Source organism: Ramularia collo-cygni, assembly GCF_900074925.1.
Source record: "Ramularia collo-cygni strain URUG2 genome assembly, contig: RCC_scaffold25, whole genome shotgun sequence".
NCBI lineage: Eukaryota > Fungi > Ascomycota > Dothideomycetes > Mycosphaerellales > Mycosphaerellaceae > Ramularia > Ramularia collo-cygni.
Window position 1 is genome coordinate 82,949 of NW_019716279.1, and position 19,020 is coordinate 101,968.

Consider the following 19,020-nt stretch of genomic DNA (forward strand, 5'->3'; position numbering starts at 1 on the left):
TCGCATCAAGCGTTCCTTGTTCCTTGTTCTTCGAGCAAGGTTTAAACACACCAACCAGCACCACGCGCGGTTTAGTGAGGAGGCGCATTGCGCACGGGGAGGCGCGGCGTCCAGATCTGGCCATACCAGTTCAGGAGCTTGAATCACACACAGGCCAACGCGAAATAGGGCTGATGACGGAAGGTTTGTGATTGGGCCCGGTGAATGCATGAATGGTGTGACGGGAGGATCGAGAATGCACGGTCCTCGGCCAATTGCGTGGGCCCGGTTTCTCGCGAGGAACGCGGAATGAAGCGCGAGGGGGATGTGCTTGCAGGAATGATTTGTGAGAGCGAGCTGCACGACGGACGGTGTGATCCACCGCATGCCCGTGCAATTAAGGTAGGTAATTCCTATGGACCCTTCGTGTTCAAAGCTCATCATGCATGGAAATCTTTTGCCGTGATTTCACGGGCTCATCTTCGTTTCAACCGGTGTGGACAGCGCGCTAGACGACAATAAAAGTGTGCGTTTTCAACATCGCACAACTCAACCAATGACCCATCACCCAWATCTGATGTCTTCTGATAATCTGGCTCTGCGGCGCGCACTCTCGTACAATTTCGGCAAGTTGGGCTGCAGTCCTGGCCGCATGTGGCGCCCAGTTACGCCATGAACGCCCACACAGTCCATGGTGCCCTTCAGTCGCCAATCCAAAGCCTGCGGAGCCGTGTCCTGAACTGTGTGCTCTGAGTTCGGAACGAAGCCGGGAAAGCATGTGGAAGGTTTTACATGATGATCGCCGGAGCTGAGAGGGTCTTTGTGTTAGCTCCAATTCCCATGGGGAAGGAAATTTAGACTTACTGTCGACGTTGGCTTTGATGCTCTTGTGAGGCAACACCGAGGCGCCATTGCAGTAGATCTCGTCGCCAATGCTCACGTCGTCGCCAAGCACGGAAACATTCTCCATCCGTGCCCAGCGACCAACTGTGCTGTTCCATCCGACAATCGTGCTCTTGATCCATGCATGCTCCTTCACCTTGCTACCGGCCAAAAGCACACATCGCTGGAGTCGGACACCATCTCCGATGACCACGTTGGGTCCAATGGTGACATTGGGTCCGATCTTGCAGTTCTTTCCAATTGTTGCCGAAGGGTCAATCATGACGTTTCCACCGTGTACATAGGGCTCGGAGGTGGATGTGAGTAGCTTGCTGCCTTTCTTGGTCAAGGACGAGAGGTAGAGACATGTGCCGCTGAGGAAGTCCTTCGGCTGACCAACGTCCATCCAGAAGCCCTCGAGGTCGAAGGAGTGCAATTGGCCATCTTTGACAATAGCGGGGAAGGTCTCCTGCTCGATCGAGGTCGGACGGAGTTCAATGCGGCTAAGCACTGATGGATTGAGGATGTAGATTCCGGCGTTGATGCGGTTGCCAACAAACTCGACGGGCTTCTCAACGAAGCGATCAATGCGCGATGGGTGGTCAGGCTTGTGCACGACAACTCCGTACTTGGACGGCTCCTCGACCTTTGTGACCACAATAGTGCCTTCCTGGCCGTGCGCCTTGTGGAACTTTGCCAGCTCGTTGAAGGGGAAATCGCAGATGACATCGGAGTTGAGGACGAAGAAAGGTGTGTCGTCCTTGCCCAATATCCGCTCCGCGAGCTTGAGAGGTCCTGCAGTACCCAGTGGCTCCGTCTCGACCGAGTACTCAATCTTGACGTTGTAGATCTCCTCGTACTTCTTCAGCGCGGCCGTCATCATCTCGGGGCGGTAGTTGACGGCAAGTACAATGTCCGTGACACCAGCAGCAGCGAGCGCTTCGATCTGATGGAGAATCATGGGCCGGTTGCCAAACTCCACCAGGGGCTTGGGGAGAGTGAGGGTGAGAGGGCGCAGACGTGTGCCGAAGCCGCCGACGAGGATTAAAGCTGCATTGTTGTAAGCATTGGCACAAGGCAATTGTAGTCTCCAAGTCCTTACCCTTCATGGTGCTGGGGGTATGAGTGTTTTGGTGAGCTGGTGCAAGTTGCGGTCGTGGTCGCTATTGGCGGTATGAGCGAAGGTGGGGCAGTCCTGCGGTGGAGTACAAGACCTTGGCAGAGATGAGAGTCAGTGTCAATGTCAACTTCAGGAGCGCAGTGTGTGTTTGAGAGCGCGAAGTTTGAAGGCCGAGTCGAGTTTCAGGAGGCTTCGCTGTCAAGATCTTCCCCAGAAACTAACTCTTCCCTCAGGGTCCATGCGTGGCACTTCCGATTCGAATTTCTAGGTTCCGTTCCTGCCCTAATTATAGCCTCACAAATACCGCAACCTTTTGGCACGACACATCTGACCAAACAACACCTTCTCCCCATGTGTGCAATGCGCAAGACATTGCCGCCATCCGATATCGTGACCGCCGGTCCCGTGGCGGATCTGGCAGCGCGTGGCAATGACGAGCGGCTCTGCACATGCACGTGCAACCTCCACGAAGATCATCGCCAACCGGTCGCCTGTTGTCACTACAACTTCGGACATTATTCTTTCCCATCCACGCAGGCAATGATTCGTATGGCATGGCCTTCGTAGCTCCAGCAAATCGCACTGTAACCCCCCGAGCTGCAGCACGGACGACCGATGAGAAGGGATGAGTTTGACGTGCTCACAGCGCGCTCTACAGAGACGTACAGCGGACAGTTGTCGGTTGATGCCATGATGATGGGAACATCGGCCTTCTCCTTTCCAATTCACTTTCATTTCGCTACTGTTTCACGCGACAGTCATCAGGAAACTCTCATGCAACTCCCTGCGCAAATCACGCCGCCATCCGATAATCATGCGCGTTCTCAATCTAACAGCATCTCGCGCACGCATTCTGCCGACGCAGGTTCTCGCTTAATTTTTCAGCTGGACAAGATCGTGCGCCTACGTCAACATCAACTCGACTCTGCATTCGGAATTTTGCGTTCGAAGACATGCGAGCAGTGCTCCTGAGATCTGTTTGTTAGACCATGATATGTGTGCTGTCTGTCTTTGTTCGGCGCAAATGACTTGAGACATCATCGAGACAGTAGGCGTGGATGCGCTCGCACCCTACACGCCTCCCCACTTACTGAGAAAAATACCGTTTCTTCAAAATCATGGGTGTCGCAGGATCAAAAGCCAGCGAGATCGACACGGTTGAGAATCCGTCCACCGTCAACACATCCAAGAACTTACTAGCACCTGCACCAGGCGCTTCGTTGGGGACCAAGCGACGCCATGCAGAAGAGACGGCGCTGAAAGGTGTAAAGAAGCGCAAGGGCACTGAGTCGGGTAGCCATCAACATATCAGCCTGGCTTTTCGGTCTCCTAAACCGGGAAAGGACAGCAGCTCCGACGGAACGGGTTATGGAAGCATCGAGACTTCGGCAGCCGCACCCAGATCATCAAAGGCAGATGTGCCGCCTGGCCTGACATTATCAACAGAGCACACGCAGCCCGAGATCGAAGATTCGAGGGACATCATTCTCGATGCCGCGGCGGATCACAGCCAAGCGGCGGTAGTATCGCCTCGATTCCAGGACGTGATTCGGTCTCTACGCGATGGAAGCGAGGATGTGCCCTCTGGATGGGCAGTGGTAGCAGCACCGCCAGTATCACAGTCACAGCGGGATCATAACCTGGCAATGATCCGAAATGCCGTTGCAAGCTTGAACAGTGTACATCTCTCCTCGACGTACAGTAGGCATAACCTCCAGCTTTCGACCACTGTAATACCACCACAGAACGCTGTCAGAAATTCGCGCTCTTCAAGAAGGTCATCCGTGCAGGGATCCGGACTGGCTTCGCTTCAGCGTAGGAGTCGAGTCCTCAACAGACCCGACCCTATCACGTTGGGGGTCGCAAACGCCAAAAGACACCGTCCTGATGGAGACGTTGAGGAAAGTCGACCACACAAGCGTTTACGAAAATCTTTGGTCGCAGTCATGCATTCGCAGTCGAACAACAAGCGGCATATTCGAAAATTGACTGGCTTGTGGCGGAAAGACGATTGGTCAGGCTGGTCTGTTCTAGGATGAACAACGTCACCTGAAATACAGTATCATGACAAGCGTCAGTTCCTGGGCCACTTCAACTCGTCGTAAATCCTCTAAGTAGAAACGGAAATGGCATGGACGATGACGAACCCGCAGAGTAGGAAGCTCTGTGTGAAGCTCCATTATTCGCTTGTCGGCACCTGGCAACCCCGCTTGAGATGTTGTCTCTTGAACAACGGGTACACTCCAACAGACCTCCCACTTCACGCGGCAACCTACCATCGATTGATTCACTGTCATGCCGCTACAACAAATCCGAAATCAAGGCATCTTCCATGGCCTGCCTGTCTACCCGGACGAACATTCTGGGTTGACGGCGGTGATCACCGGAGCAAATGGCATAAGTGGCAGTTATATGCTCAGAGTTCTATCTGCAGATCCCAAAAGATGGAGACGAATTGTATGCCTTAGTCGTAGACCTCCTCTCGTCGAAGGCGGTCTTCCCAATCACGTTGAACACATACCATTGGACTTTCTCAAAGAACCCTCGGAGATCACTCAGACATTGAAAAACAACCGAGTCCAAGCAGACTACGTATTCTTCTTCAGTTACATTCAGCCAACTCCCAAACCCGGGGCAGGCTTGTGGACCAACGCCCAAGATCTAGTCGACGTCAATTCCAAGCTCCTCTGCAACTTCCTCGAAGCGATGAAAAAGGCCTCCATTACCCCAAAACGGTTCATGCTCCAGACAGGGGCCAAGAACTACGGAGGTCATCTCGGACCCACGAGACTTCCACAAGAAGAGACCGATCCAAGGGTTCCCGATGAGGATAATTTCTATTATTTCCAGGAGGACCTCTTATTCGCCTGGTGCAAAGAGACCGGCTGCGGCTGGAACATCCATATGCCGGGCCCAATCGTCGGTGCTGTCCCTAATGCAGCGATGAACTGTGCATTCCCTCTCGCAGTTTATGCCTCTGTCGCGAAAAAGCTGGATCAAGCGCTAGTGTTCCCTGGGGATATCAGTTCCTGGCAAATGCCGCAATCCATGTCTTCTGCGCAGTTGAATGCCTATCAGGAAGAATGGGCTGTATTGCTAGGACCTAGAGATCAGAAGTACAATACTTGCGACAACTCGGCTTTTACTTGGGAGAAAGCTTGGCCGAGAATTGCGGGTTGGTTTGGGATTGAGGCGAGAGGACCTGAAGATGGCGATGTGTATGAGGAAGTTGAGTCGAGGTTTCTTCCCAGAGGATATGGACCGAAGGGCATCACAAGGAGGAAATTCCGCACTGTCGATTGGGCGAAAACGGAAAAAGTTCAGAAGGCCTGGAAGGAACTGGCGGAAGAATACGCACTCAGGGACGGACTTCTAGAAGATGTTGATAGGGTGTTTGGGTTCCTGGATGGAACGCTGTGCAGAGCAGCTCCGCTTCTTTTCAGGTATGTGCTAATTGATATTAAAAGAGAATCTCCTTATGCTGATGATAACATAGCATGGACAAGAGCCGAAAGCTTGGATGGCATGGCTTTGTTGATTCTTCAGAGGCGATGCTCGATACCTTCCAGGACTTTGCCAAGCTGAAAATGGTGCCTCCTATTCCGATGACGAGAGTGAGCTTCAACTGATAATACGGCTCTGCTATCTCCGGTGGAAGTAATCGAGACCGAGCTCCAACTTACTGCTCTCCACCCATCGATCCGGGCGTGCAAGGGGCGGTGAAACAGAAGTATGCCGCACTGGTTAGACCCGGAATGCTGTGCTTTCTGCAATAACAATGCAACCCTTAGCAAGACATGATCCGAGAACGTGGAGCTCTCCGTTAGAAATCTTCTTTTTGTGCCTGTAACTACCTGCCCGCAAGCATCATCGTCGATTCACTCCACGAAAAGTCCTACTTAGCCTGCAAGAACTCGCCAAGAGCCTTGATGTAAGCCTCTGTCTCCTCCAAGAAAGGAGTATGCGAGCTTAATGGGAATGTAATCCACTTCGTCCTCGCCGCAATGTTGTGGAAAAACGGCCACACAACTTCATCCTGCGCTTCGTCGTACTTTCCATTGATCAACAAGACACCGCCAGGGATACTCTCATTTGTCAAGGTATGCAACTTGGGAGTATAGTCCCAGTCCTTTACAGTTCCCACAACAGTAAACTCACTCGGGCCGTTCATCGTGTTGTACACCGTTGGATCCGCAGCCACGCCAGCCAGGCTTGCCTCGATTTCTGGCGGAAATGGATCAACACGGCAAAGATGACGGCGGTAGAAAGCAATGGTTGCTTCTTCGTACTCTTTCGATGCTGGGTAAAGAAGGGTATTATTAGTGACTGTGCTAAATGTATGTGGCTATTGGTGTCGTCAAACGTACCCTGCAAAAGACGTTAGCAATGCGGCAAACAAAGGCGAGTTATAGTCGTGTTTTTGCGTACCGTTGTGCCTTCCTTTTCGTGCTTGWCCAGAGCGTCTTGCACATCTTGTGGTAAAGCAGCTCTCAGCCCATTGCACGCTTTGCTCCAAGTTGGCATCGCAGCAGGAGAGTTGGAGATGATCAATTTCTTGAGGCCCTTGGGTTGGTGATCAACTGCATACTCTACTGCTTCCATGCCGCCACAGCTCTGGCCAAGAAGATAGAAGTCTTGGATATTGAGGTGGCGTTTGAGGTTCTCCAGTTCGGCAATGTGAAGAGCGAATGTCCAGAAGGATGTATCTCCGGCGTGGTGTTTGAGATGAGTGTTGTCGCCGCAGCCCAGATGGTCCCACATGATGACTGGAATTCCATAGTCTGCGTAGATCAAGCTGATGGGAAGAATGTAGTCTGGGCGCACGTTAGCAAAAGCTGTTCCATTGACCAAGGCCTGGTGAAGATGAAGATTGCCGGCTCTCCATATAGCGACTCAACGACAACGCTACGAAGGATAAGATATCCCATCGAAAAATGCTCTCTCTCCGAAAACACAACGACAACATCTTCAACTGCTACTGGGAGGGCGGCAACCTTCAATTTCACCAGACCTTGGACGAAAATGTTCGTGCTGTAGGTGACGTACTGTGCAACATCCCAGGTCCGCCGTGAAGGCAWACAAGTGGTGTCGACTCAGGAGTCACCTGGCCCCAAATGCGATATATGGTCGTTGTCTTCTCTCCAGTCTTTGGTACTGTGAATTCCACTTTTCCAGTCGAAGTGGGAGCAGGGTATGGCCGGACCTGGCCAGGCGGCTTGGGAGTCTCTTGCGTTGGGATGTTGTACGACATTTTTTTCTTCTTTCCGCGGCACTCAGACAGGAGAGTGTAAGTGGTAGTTGTGTCGTTCTAGATTAGTACCAAAGACGAGAGACTCGATTAATGTAAATGGTCTATCCTAACCCTAACCCCGCACTTGTAGCTGCAAAAATTGGAAGGTGCCAGCCAGACCAGCGGCGGCAAAATATATGCAGCTCAATCCATATAGCTCCGTCACGCCAAGCCATAAAGCAAAGCAAGAGGTCAGCGATTTTGCATACTCATACAGGTATTCAAGCGGTCTGGCTTCTTTGCGATGACGATGAGAGCGCCCTTCGCACGCTGATCATCAAAGCCAGCGTTGATGTATACTCGAAAGCTTCCCCGCTCAGCGGATCTTGGTCTCGAGGCGCAAATGTGGCTGTCGTTGCAGAAAGTCAAAAATCCGTACCGCTACTCATGAAACAACTCCAGACACACTTCAACAAGGGGTTGACGGAACTCTGTACATTCATGCTTTGTCATAACTAACGACATATTCTACGTCGCRCCGGATGAAATCATGGGGGCTAACGCCGCCGCCGCCGCTGCTTGGCTTTCGATCACCTTGGAAGATGGCGGCCTCGTAGTGCGTATCACCCTTCGTCCCACGGTACCTTTCACAGGTGTCGACAAGTTCGTGATCGCTGTCGCCGTCTTGCGCAGGTGCTGTGTTCTTGTCCTCTGACTTCTGCTGCTTGGAGGGTAGGTTGTTCATCTGAAATGCCCCGCTGTCTTGTATGGTACTGCCTTTCCCGTACTTGTCTTCGTTGAGATGCCCGACATCCATACCCATCCCAGAGTGCTGCCGCTCATGTCAGCTGAATGCGACGTAACAATCGAAGAGGAACACTTACGAAGTCGCGGAAGAAAGGTCTGAGGGCGATTGACATGGCCGAAAGTAGTGAATAGGTGAGAGCCAGCTGTTGCCAGACCAGTGGGGTTATAACGTCCACAGAAGGCTTGGTGCTTCGCTCAAAGACGGCAACGTAGTGCGCATGCACGCCGGTAAAAGCTATACATCTATCACGCATATTAGCATCCGCTGAGTTGCTTAATCCTCCGTGGACTTACATGAGTCGAAGACCTAGCAGTGCCGTAGAAGTGATTTTGTAGCCGACGCGCATCTGGAGCGGCCATATGACCCAGCAGAAGAGACCAAACGCCCATATGTCTGTCGCAGAGTCTGCAATAGCGACGCCGGTCCACCGAGGCCACTTTGTAACTGTTAATCTTGGTCTCTTTTGAACACTCGAAACATCGCTTACCTGATGACAGCGACGCTCTTCCTCTGCAAAGAGGCTACGGCTATCACAGTTGATGGTTACGGCGAGCACGGAGGCCAAACAGAGCGCTCCCACGACCATGATCGTATATGTGAAAGCAATTCTCAAGGTCATATTTGGTGGCAAGATCTTTCTTATCGTGAGCAGCACAGCTCCCTTTGCTGTGAAGATGGCCAAGATGAACAAGACCTCACTGGCAAGGACGAGCTGGGTGGGTGTGAGCAGGTGGACGATTTCGGAGATTTGCGAGAAGGACTTACTCGCCAGATGGTCTGAATACTGCCATCTTCGAGCGTGGTTGTTGTAGTTCCAAGGCCCAAACCGACAGCCGCGAATGATACGCCCGTCTGAGCCACGACCAGCAAGCAGGCAGCGGAAATCGCATAATCATCTGGTTGAAACCGCATCCATCGCACAAAGACTCGGGCGGCGAAGGTGAGGGTCATAAACAACARACATATTGTTGCAATAATCCACAGGACTCCTCGTTGATCCTGATCGGTGACCCTCGCCAACGGAGGCAAAAGTTCGTCACGGACCATTTCAAAGGCAGACGACTTGGATCATGATCATTCCGAGGGCATCTCGGCTKACGGCAAGCAAGACTGTGGCCAGATGGGTAACTTGTTTAGAAGATGTTGTACAGCGTTGGTGTACAGATACGGTAGACGAGAGAAAGCTTGCGCGCAAGTTCGGCTTCGGCACGTTTCCTACAGGACCAGGCTAAATGTATGCAACTTCTGGGCGGGTGCGTTGCTTGCCGGCTCCACCTGGTCATGTTGGGCCAATTAGAGGTTATGCAAGCTTGAATCACGCAGCATGCAGGGCGCTATCGACATCTAATGCTTGTGCTAGGGCGCTTCGGGTAGGCTTCCCGGCGGACACAAACATGGTGCGGCACGAGCACAATTATTAACAGGTGCCAGCATGGTCTGGTGCCGAAATTGTAGCGGACTACACCTTGGGTTTAGCATCTCAACGGCAGATGATGATGATGTTGATATCGATCTGGACGTCGGTCGAGAAGGGACCTGGAAGAGGGCTCTCGAATGTGATAACATAGTATGACCAACAGGTACTTGCTTCATGGCCGAGGCGAAGGTCTGTGGCTCTCCTCTCCCAGGAAAAGTGGTAGAACCGAGCATCCTACACGGCACAGCACAGGGTGGCATGGCTCTCTACTGTGCTAGCACGGATGCAGATGCAGGGAAGACTTTTGAAGGGTGGGGATCTTCTCGGCTACCGGTAGGCTGTCTTTAACTTTAATGGCGGATTTCAGAATCACCCGGCAAGATCCATGGATGTGTTATCCACGATCCTGCACGGACATGGACTTCAGCCGCGCACGCCCAAGTCCCAACTTCCCTTATACCACAGCACACGTTGCCGGTATGCCCTGATCTGAGTTTGAACCGGTTGGATCGAGTGCTTGTTATATCCTCGTCGACAGTCATCCTTTGCCAATGTCTAGCAATGAAGACAGTGTCTACAGCCCACACAAGTCTCACCCCTCCACTTTCACTGCCACAGGCAACTCGGACTCGAACTGGGCACCGATGGCGGAAGATAAGCCTTCGAGAGAGGTAGCATGGCAGGCCACTCGAGGTGGAAACGCCGCTGACATGCGTGATATGGCGAGAATGTTGGTCTATCTACTGCCGCTAAGTGAATGTCGCTGACTTATTGCGTGAAAGGAACAAACAGCAGCAGCTTCAAAGAAACTTCAAGCTGGTCTCGATGTTGGGCTTTTCGGCCATTTTGATGTGCTCGTGGGAATCGCTATTGTCAGGTTTGAGTATTGCCTTGGCAAATGGCGGGACCGCGGGCTTGGTCTGGACGTGGTTGAGTGTGTGGATTGGATTCACCATGATCTATCTATCCATGGCTGAGATGGGCTCCATGGCACCGACAACTGGAGGCAGGTTCTTTGAGTTCCTGTTGAAGGCAACTTGAACTGACCATGCATATCAGGCCAGTATCACTGGGTCTCCGAGTTCTCGGTTAGTCTATCATCAACGTGCGATCCAACGTTCACTAACCGTTTTGATAAGCCCAGAAAGTACCAGCGGTTCTTGAGCTACGTCGTGGGTATGTTGCGTTGAGGTGCATCTTCTTCAACCTTGTTTTTGACACATCTCGTAGGATGGCTTGGAGTTTTGGGCTGGCAGTATGTTGTACCTCTGAGGATCTTCGCCCTCATAACCTTACTAGGCCCAGCCTCGTAACAGACTAGCTGACCGGTATGGTAGGGCGCTTCAGGCATCGATCGCTTTCCAAGCAGGCACTATCATTCAAGGCCTCTTGGTGCTCAACTATGGAGACGCTTACACATATCAGCGTTGGCACGGAACCCTGCTTGTCATGGCCGTGCTCTTATTCGGTGCTTTGTTCAACATCTTCCTTGCGACAAGACTGCATCTGGTCGAAGGAACTATTCTGATAGTTCACATGTGCGTGAGCTCTGATTCAGGGGTAATTCCGGCGCCGGAATGCTGACTTCAAATTTCTCTCTAGATACGGCTTCATATGTGTGCTCGTACCTCTCTGGGTACTGTCCCCGAGATCAACATCAGAATTTGCCTGGTCCGCCTTTCGTAATCCCGGATGGAGCAGTGCTGGACTCTCTGCCTTGATTGGAATGCAGGCGTCGGTTGTTCCTATGCTTGGAGCTGATGCGTCAGTCCACATGTCGGAAGAATTGAAGGATGCAGCATATACGCTTCCTCGAAGTATGATGTGGGCTACTACCATCAACGGTGCCATGGGCTGGATGACTGCCATCACTGTGGCTTACTGTATCGGTGACCTTGAAACAGGTACGTCCGGTTTCTCCCGCATCGATATTTCCCCCATCAGCTTACACGCCACCTACAGTACTCCAAACGAAAACGGGATATCCTTTCTTGGAAATGTTCTACAACTCGACCCAGTCCCTGGCAGCGACGAATGCCATGGCATCTGTGAGTATTCAGACATAGTTCCTACAATCAACATTCGCTAACGGCTCTAGATCATCGTATGTTCACCGAAAGAGCTCAGCAGCAACCGGCAACCCAAGTCATGCGATTTCCCTACCGAAGCTTTACTGACTGTCCAATCTTTCWGGTATTCATGGWTGCGTTCAGTGCTGTAACAATCATGGCTTCTGCAAGTCGCCAAATGTTTGCCTTTAGTCGAGATAATGGGACACCCTACTCTGAGTGGCTCGCACGAGTARGCAGCTTGCGTTTCATGCTTCTTGATTATAGACTGATCGTTGCACAATAGGTCAGTCCGACGCTTGACGTGCCTCTGAACGCCGTAGTAACATCCACGATTATTTCATGCCTGCTGTCGCTGATCAACGTTGGCTCCACCGGTACGTCTCACTTTCTCGTATTCACCAGAAGTCTGCGAGCACAGCTGACCGACCACTTTGAAGCTGCTTTCAATAACTTGGTTTCCTTGACCAACGGTACACTCATGGTGTCGTACGCCGTTTGTATCGGATGCTTTGTCTGGAGACGTCTGTCTGGACAACCCATGTTGCCTTCAAAGTTCAACATGGGAAGACTAGGCTTGCCGATCAATCTGATCTCGCTAGCCTTCCTCGCCGTCGTCTTCGTCATGGCATTCTTCCCGCCGGAGCCTTTGCCGGCTTTGGCTCCGTCCAGCATGAACTGGTCGAGTCTGGTCTTCAGCACCATCGCAATATGGGGTGTAGTGTTCTATTTTGTCTGGGCGAGGCATAGATATGTTGGTCCTGTAGAATATGTCCGAAAACTGGACTAGGGCCTTGGAAAGGGGTTGCAAATTCGAGAACGTGTTGAAACCGGCTTCGCTCACTCGATACGGAGTCACGCACCGTAGCGTTACATCTGATCAGGTACCCGCTAATCTCGCATCTGCTGTGGCTCCATCGCTCRCAGGGCTATGACGGTGCCCAGCAAGCTGTCTTCGACGTACCACAGTACCACCCTCGACACATGGGACAGTACCTAGCGAACACTAGCTCATCACATGGCGTCACGCAGGGATACCACTCAGCTTTGAGAATTGACTTCCACCCAGAACAAGCTGCAAGCCTCATAGTTTTTGGCTCGGACTGGACAGCCAATCTCTCGGCGGTGGCGCGGGCCATATCCACAGAGCCATGTCCAGCCACGTGAGAGATTCTGTGGACTGCTGATCTCTCGGGCCAAGGCCCCGGGATGAGCAAGACGGACACCTCCGTAGATTGATTGCTAGGACCACCCCGCGTGCGGCAACATGAAGGAGATGACTTGGGCAAGCCACCTTCCTATCTTAGCGGGATTAGCTAACGAGGCATCATCCCGGGATCAGCTAACGAAGCATCCCGTCGTTGCCAGGTGCTCGCCGCGTGGGTCCACGTTTTTTTCGATCTTGATCTTAACTGTCCGCTGCTCGCTGTCCACCCTCTTCATCCCACCCGGACCCTGCGTGAGAGGAACCGACAGCACGCACGCACGCGCGAAAAAAAGCCCAACGCCAACATGGAGAAGTCCGCTGGTATGGCTTGGGATAGCCGCGATGGCTCGCCGACTGACAATTATCACGAACGCGACGTCTTTGGAAACGAACAGGGGCATGACATCAAATACAAGACACTTAGCTGGCAAATCGTGGCGATTTTGATGATTGCTGAGATTGTTTCCAATGGAATGCTCTCTTTGCCTTCGTCGCTGGCGACGGTCGGGATGGCGCCCGGATTGATCCTCATCATATTCTTTGGTAAGCTTCTCTCATGTTTGTGTCTTGTCTGGCATGTTGGCTGACAGCTCCCCAACTTAGGTGTTTTCGCCCTGTACACTTCATGGCTACTCGTCAAGTTCAAGCTTCGCCACCCAGAGGTCCACAACATGGGCGACGCTGGAATGATCATGTATGGACCGATTGGACGCGAAATCTTCTCCTTTGGTACTCTTCTCTTCGCCGTGTGCCTTGCAGGTGGCCAAATGCTTTCCGGACAAATTGCCCTTTCGGCCTTGAGTGACAACGGACTATGCAACCTGAAGTTTGCGGGAATCTTCGCCGCGGCAACCTTTGTCTGCTCGCTTCCACGTACATTTGACGGCCTAGGCTGGATGTCTATCCCCAGCGTCCTGTGCATTCTGGTTGCTGGAACCGTTGGAATGGTCGGCGCAGGTCTGAAAGGACCATTCCCTGCGGAACCAGTAGTCGTCGTGGCCACTCGGTCATCGGACTTTTACACGGCCTTTTTTAGCATCACTGTGAGTCCTTTATTGTCTTCCCGGAGTTGGGTGAATGACTATGCTAACCTATACCGATTTCCAGAACCCCGTTTTCGCATACTGCGGACACTTCATGTCAGTAACACTCGGCTGTGCTATCCTATCCATCTAACCATTCGCAGGTTCTTCGCCTTGATGTCCGAGATGAAGCAGCCTCGTGACGCCATGAAGGCTGCGTGGTCTCTACAAGGCTTCGCCACATCCTACTACGCGATCTTCGCAGCCGTCACCTACGGCTACATCGGCATGAACGTCAAATCACCCTCATTTTCTTCCCTTGATCCAACCTGGGCGAAAGCCGCATACGGGATTGCCATTCCCAACCTCTTGATCGCTGGATCCTTGTACACGCACACGGCCAGCAAGATTCTCTTTCTCAGACTTTTCCGAAACTCCCACCATCTCCACTCCAACACGATTCTGGGCTGGGGTGTTTGGGTAGCACTTGTTGCGTTGATGAACGGCATCGCCTTTGTGCTGGCCGTCGGAGTACCAATTTTCAACTACCTGATTGGTCTTACTGCAGCGTCGTTTGCAGCGTGGTTCACTTATGGAATGTAAGTCGTTGGCTGTTATTGACTTGCTACCATTGATTTATTCGGCTGACATTTTTTGCTTTCAGCGCGGGAATGTTCTGGCTTCACGATTCGTATCACGATGGTCCAGGCACACTTTCCTGGAGAACGCGATGGCCTGGCACGCTCATGGCAGTTTCGACTGTCGTAGCAGGTCTGTTCATCTGCGTGGCGGGCTTGTATGTGAACATCAGGGGTATTCTGATTGCATATGTAAGTGGACCTTTGATACAGCTTGTCGATTGTGATGACAGAATAATGCTGACTGCTATTTCTCCATCCAGGACACCGGAGCCATTACCGAACCTTTCAGCTGTGTAGCTGGCACATAGAAGACTCATATATTCCCTCGTATCTCATGATTCCTCTATTTCTAAAGTCTTGATGCAGTCCGCATGAGCGCGCCTTTACTGTATGTGAAGTGCTGTGTGCTCACAACAACCCTTTTGGTCAAACTCTGTTTCTTGCGATCCATGGGACGAAGCTCTAAGGTCCAATTTTACTTCGGGATTTTGGTTCTACATTGAATCTTGGGACAAGAGGTGACAATCACGGAGTCTGCCATCCTACCTCTGGACCGTGAGCCTTGAGTGCTGCCTTTTCAATCATAAATCACCTCATCTCGCCGGTTAGCCGTTGGACTCTGCCCGTTCGAGCTCAATCCTTTCATTGTCCTCTACGCGACCCTCTACAGAGCTCCTAACGATGACGAACTCGTCCAGACGAACATACAGCTCCTCGGCGGTTTCTGGGAGCGAAACCACATCCGGGTCCAAGGACTCGTTGAGACCCTCGAGCTCTACGCGGATCTTGCCAAGTGACTGATCGATGCCTGCATCGCGGCCTACTGGGTGGAAGTCCCTGGCCATATCCCGAAGAATCTCGGACGCGAAACGGTACTCATTGGCCTGGTTCCAATCCTCAACAATAGCGGCCAGCATGTTGAGAATCTTGACGCTGGCATCGCGGGAAAGCCGGGTTGTTTTCCAGATCGAGGGGCAGTTCTTCGAGAATATCGTCCTCGAGCATCTTGGTTGCCTTTTATAGGTCCTGGTCGAGCGAACGGCCGACGGTGCTATGGGCAGTCATCGCGGACATGCTGCGTTTGTTGGCTTTTGAGATGTTTACACCTCAATGATCTGAGTATGTGGGCAGCGAACTTGCGGCTAATTCACTTGTGACTGGTTGAACTTGGAAAGGAGGTCTTAGGAGATGGACAATAGTTGATGTTGACGTCGCGTGGGAAGAGATATCATTGAGATGATGGGAACTCTGGGGAGGGAATAACGTGGAATATATAGAGTGCGACCAATCTTTCGCATGGTTACGGGWGCTGGGCTAATTTTGCTTACGATCGAAAACCAAGGAATATCTACACCACGTTTCCTCACTTTGTGCCGTTGAGCGAATGTGGTACGGAAGGAACATGGAGTCTGCAGGAACGAGCGTTTGTGGAAGGAGCTGTGGCAGCTGCGTCCCCAGAATTCGGTATGATTCGGTCTCCGGCTTCGGCCCGCAGCTCAAAAGCCACCCCTGCTTCGTTTCATACCATCATCACCGCGTGCTGTTAAATCTAGAACATTGAACCGCCATTCCATCATTACCTCGGACCGTCCGACTGCAGACTTCCACCGGACTGGAAAAGGCTCTCTACTGTCCGATCAGTCATTTTCCACCTTCGATTCACTCTACCTCCTCTCACCCTCACCCGCCGGACTGGCGAGACTACTACACATATCCGCGTCATCGAACATGTCGCGGCGAACTGACGGGGAACGATAGTCGACTAGGAATTCGCGCGTCAAAGAAGGGCTCAGAGTGAGCAGGATCGGGGATTGMGATGGCCATGCGTGCACCGAATCTGGCGTGTCGAGCATGGGATAGCTTGGGCAATGGCGCGCTGTACACTACGAGAATACGACGGACCGGTGCTGTGGGGGAATTTGGATCGGGAATTGGGAGAAGTCTTGTGCAGCCATCAGCTCCGCTGGCACTGCGAGCTCAGCCATTGAACAGTGTAGTCGGTCAGCTGCGAGGGCTGTCTTCTACACGGAATACTTCCCTCCTAGGGCTCTCAACCCCACGCTCGATAATCGCCGGATCATCCCTTGCAAGGCAGGACGTTGTCCAGAGAAGATTTTTGCAGACGTCACCTCCACAGCGAGACGGAGACAAAACTTCGCTCAAGACTCAAGAGCAGGAAAAGCCGTATAGGCACCAGGTCAAGCATTCTTCTGACCCCGCGGACGAGGACCCGGAAGATGACACACAAAACTTCAAGAAGTCGGACCGCGCCGCCAAAGCATCACAGGTCAATCTCTCTGCAAAGCTGTCTAGAGAAGGCAAGGATGGCGAGGGAAAGACTGGTGGTGGATGGCGAGAGATTGTACGTCTGCTGTCGATCGCCCGTCCAGAGGCTCCCACTCTCAGCTGGGCGCTGCTCTTCCTCCTTATTAGCAGTAGCATCACCATGACCATTCCATTCAGCATTGGCAAGATCATGGACGCCGCCACCAACGAACAAGGCACTCTCTTTGGTCTGCAGATGGAGCACTTTTACATCGGCTTGGCCATGCTCTTGGCTACTGGTGCTTGTGCTAACTACGGCCGCATCATCCTACTCAGGATCGTGGGTGAGCGCATCGTGACGAAGCTTCGTAGTTCTCTTTTCAAGCGCACATTCGTGCAGAATGCCGAGTTCTTCGACGCGAATCGCGTGGGAGACKTGATCAGCAGACTGGGGAGTGACACCATCATCGTCGGTAAATCCATCACTCAGAATCTTTCCGACGGCATGAGATCTCTGGTATCGGCAACGGCAGGGCTGTCACTGATGGCATATGTCAGTGTCAAGCTGACTGGTATTCTTGCCGTCGCATTTCCGCCTGTTGCCTTTGCGGCATTCTTCTACGGAAGAGCCATCAGGAATCTTTCGCGAAGGATACAAAAGAATCTRGGAAGTTTGACAAAGATCGCGGAAGAGAGACTCGGCAACGTTCGCACCAGCCAAGCATTCGCAGGAGAGCAACAAGAGGTGCACCGGTATAACACACAAGTCCGTAAGATCTTTGGCCTGGGCAGAAAGGAGGCTTTTATCTCTGCCAGTTTTTTCTCGGCTTCCGGATTCATGGGCAACATGACGTTCCTAGCACTCCTTTACGTCGGAGGTGGCATGGTAAAATCTGGTACCATCAGCGTGGGCGACCTCACCACTTTCTTGATGTACACTGGTTACGCAGGAAGCTCCTTGTTTGGCCTGTCATCATTCTACTCAGAGCTGATGAAAGGTGTCGGTGCTGCATCACGTCTCTTCGAATTGCAAGACCGTGAGCCCACCATCAGCCCGACTAAGGGTGAGATGGTACGATCCGCGCGCGGCATGATCGAGTTTAAAGACGTGGCATTCGCCTATCCGACTCGGCCAGCTGTGCAGATTTTCCAGAATCTCACCTTTAAGATTCCACAAGGTAGCAATGTTGCTATTGTGGCACCTTCTGGTGCAGGCAAGAGTACCGTGGCCCAGCTTTTGATGCGGTTCTACATGCCCACTCWTGGTACCATCACTATTGGTGGCAGAGACATCAACTTGATGAATGCCAAACAGTTGAGACGGAAGATTGGTTATGTTGGRCAAGAGCCTGTCCTCTTCTCAGGCACCATCGCTGAAAACATTGCGTATGGTCGCCCGAATGCAAGCCGAAGCCAGATTGTCGCAGCAGCACGACAGGCGAATTGTCAGTTCATTAGTGATTTCGTGAGTACCGCAACCCGAATACAACACGAGTGTGTGCTAACCTGAATCTTTCTGTTAGCCTGACGGCCTCGAAACATTCGCCGGCGCTCGCGGCACTCAATTATCTGGTGGGCAGAAGCAGCGCATTGCGATTGCCAGGGCTCTGCTCAAAGAACCAGACATTCTCATCCTGGATGAGGCGACTTCTGCTTTGGATGCCGAGAGTGAAACTCTTGTGAATCAAGCCTTGCAGACACTCCTCCGTGGAGACAACACAACCATTTCCATCGCGCATCGATTGAGCACGATCCAACGCAGTGACACCATCATTGTAATAGGAAGCGACGGAAAGGTTGCGCAGATGGGTAGCTACAGGGAAATTTCGCAGGAWCCTGAAGGCGCGTTTGCGAAGCTCATGGAATGGCAGTTGAACGGAGGCAAGCCTGAGGATGAAGACTCCAAGAAGAAGAAGAAGAAGACCAAGATGGCTGCGCTAGAGGAGGCAGAGGCYGAGGGGGAGCTGACCGAGGAAGAACGCATGAAACTCCGACTCGAGGAGCATGACGATCGGGAGGTCATTGATGTCGTTGATGCTGAAAAGGACGGCGAGCAGTGGGAAAAAGTCAGGGTCAAGTCAGGCGAACAAAACGCGGCGGAAACGGTCGTTGAGAAGACCGGCCTTCGAGACGGGGGTGCAGGGGATCGGAAGGGATTCTCATGAAGAGTGAATCATTTTCTTTCGGCGATCCATCACTTGTATGTTACACTGTATAGTGAGAGACAGGACGCAGGCACGTATTGGGATGCATTCTCTCCTCGGTTACCTTTCTTGATACAAATTCAAACGCTATAAACAGGCTCACGACGATCCTCCGTGGAAGTTGTCATTTGGACTCCTCCAAGCCAGTGAGTTGTCGCGTCGACATCTAGACGGTG

At 52.2% G+C, this 19,020-nt stretch overlaps 9 protein-coding genes; 5 read left to right on the forward strand and 4 right to left on the reverse strand.

Moving 5' to 3' along the window:
• Positions 1-767: 767 nt before the first annotated feature.
• Positions 768-1,970, reverse strand: RCC_10849 (Mannose-1-phosphate guanyltransferase; the record flags this gene model as incomplete). XM_023776075.1 has 3 exons in its annotated part: positions 768-787; positions 844-1,911; positions 1,964-1,970. The coding sequence occupies 3 exons, from the start codon at positions 1,968-1,970 to the stop codon at positions 768-770; spliced, it is 1,095 nt and encodes a 364-aa protein (XP_023631843.1).
• Positions 1,971-3,099: 1,129 nt separating this feature from the next.
• Positions 3,100-4,020, forward strand: RCC_10850 (uncharacterized protein; the record flags this gene model as incomplete). Its single annotated transcript, XM_023776076.1, has 1 exon — positions 3,100-4,020. The coding sequence occupies one exon, from the start codon at positions 3,100-3,102 to the stop codon at positions 4,018-4,020; it is 921 nt and encodes a 306-aa protein (XP_023631844.1).
• A 256-nt stretch (positions 4,021-4,276) lies between these two features.
• RCC_10851 (uncharacterized protein) lies at positions 4,277-5,610 on the forward strand (the record flags this gene model as incomplete). XM_023776077.1 has 2 exons in its annotated part: positions 4,277-5,424; positions 5,478-5,610. 2 exons carry the CDS (start codon positions 4,277-4,279, stop codon positions 5,608-5,610), a joined length of 1,281 nt encoding a protein of 426 aa, XP_023631845.1.
• Positions 5,611-5,876: 266 nt separating this feature from the next.
• Positions 5,877-7,232, reverse strand: RCC_10852 (related to proline iminopeptidase; the record flags this gene model as incomplete). XM_023776078.1 has 3 exons in its annotated part: positions 5,877-6,326; positions 6,410-6,795; positions 7,028-7,232. 3 exons carry the CDS (start codon positions 7,230-7,232, stop codon positions 5,877-5,879), a joined length of 1,041 nt encoding a protein of 346 aa, XP_023631846.1.
• Positions 7,233-7,710: 478 nt separating this feature from the next.
• On the reverse strand, positions 7,711-9,066 carry RCC_10853 (uncharacterized protein; the record flags this gene model as incomplete). XM_023776079.1 has 5 exons in its annotated part: positions 7,711-8,043; positions 8,096-8,261; positions 8,313-8,455; positions 8,507-8,731; positions 8,785-9,066. The coding sequence occupies 5 exons, from the start codon at positions 9,064-9,066 to the stop codon at positions 7,711-7,713; spliced, it is 1,149 nt and encodes a 382-aa protein (XP_023631847.1).
• A 921-nt stretch (positions 9,067-9,987) lies between these two features.
• RCC_10854 (related to HNM1-Choline permease) lies at positions 9,988-12,295 on the forward strand (the record flags this gene model as incomplete). XM_023776080.1 has 12 exons in its annotated part: positions 9,988-10,166; positions 10,219-10,442; positions 10,496-10,524; positions 10,576-10,612; positions 10,667-10,691; positions 10,774-10,974; positions 11,039-11,340; positions 11,399-11,484; positions 11,535-11,540; positions 11,630-11,737; positions 11,792-11,882; positions 11,946-12,295. 12 exons carry the CDS (start codon positions 9,988-9,990, stop codon positions 12,293-12,295), a joined length of 1,638 nt encoding a protein of 545 aa, XP_023631848.1.
• Positions 12,296-13,017: 722 nt separating this feature from the next.
• RCC_10855 (related to neutral amino acid permease) lies at positions 13,018-14,683 on the forward strand (the record flags this gene model as incomplete). XM_023776081.1 has 6 exons in its annotated part: positions 13,018-13,255; positions 13,316-13,755; positions 13,820-13,851; positions 13,899-14,333; positions 14,399-14,564; positions 14,636-14,683. 6 exons carry the CDS (start codon positions 13,018-13,020, stop codon positions 14,681-14,683), a joined length of 1,359 nt encoding a protein of 452 aa, XP_023631849.1.
• Positions 14,684-14,980: 297 nt separating this feature from the next.
• Positions 14,981-15,292, reverse strand: RCC_10856 (uncharacterized protein; the record flags this gene model as incomplete). Its single annotated transcript, XM_023776082.1, has 1 exon — positions 14,981-15,292. One exon carries the CDS (start codon positions 15,290-15,292, stop codon positions 14,981-14,983), a length of 312 nt encoding a protein of 103 aa, XP_023631850.1.
• An 899-nt stretch (positions 15,293-16,191) lies between these two features.
• Positions 16,192-18,805, forward strand: RCC_10857 (related to multidrug resistance protein 2; the record flags this gene model as incomplete). XM_023776083.1 has 2 exons in its annotated part: positions 16,192-18,105; positions 18,164-18,805. The coding sequence occupies 2 exons, from the start codon at positions 16,192-16,194 to the stop codon at positions 18,803-18,805; spliced, it is 2,556 nt and encodes an 851-aa protein (XP_023631851.1).
• Positions 18,806-19,020: the final 215 nt, after the last annotated feature.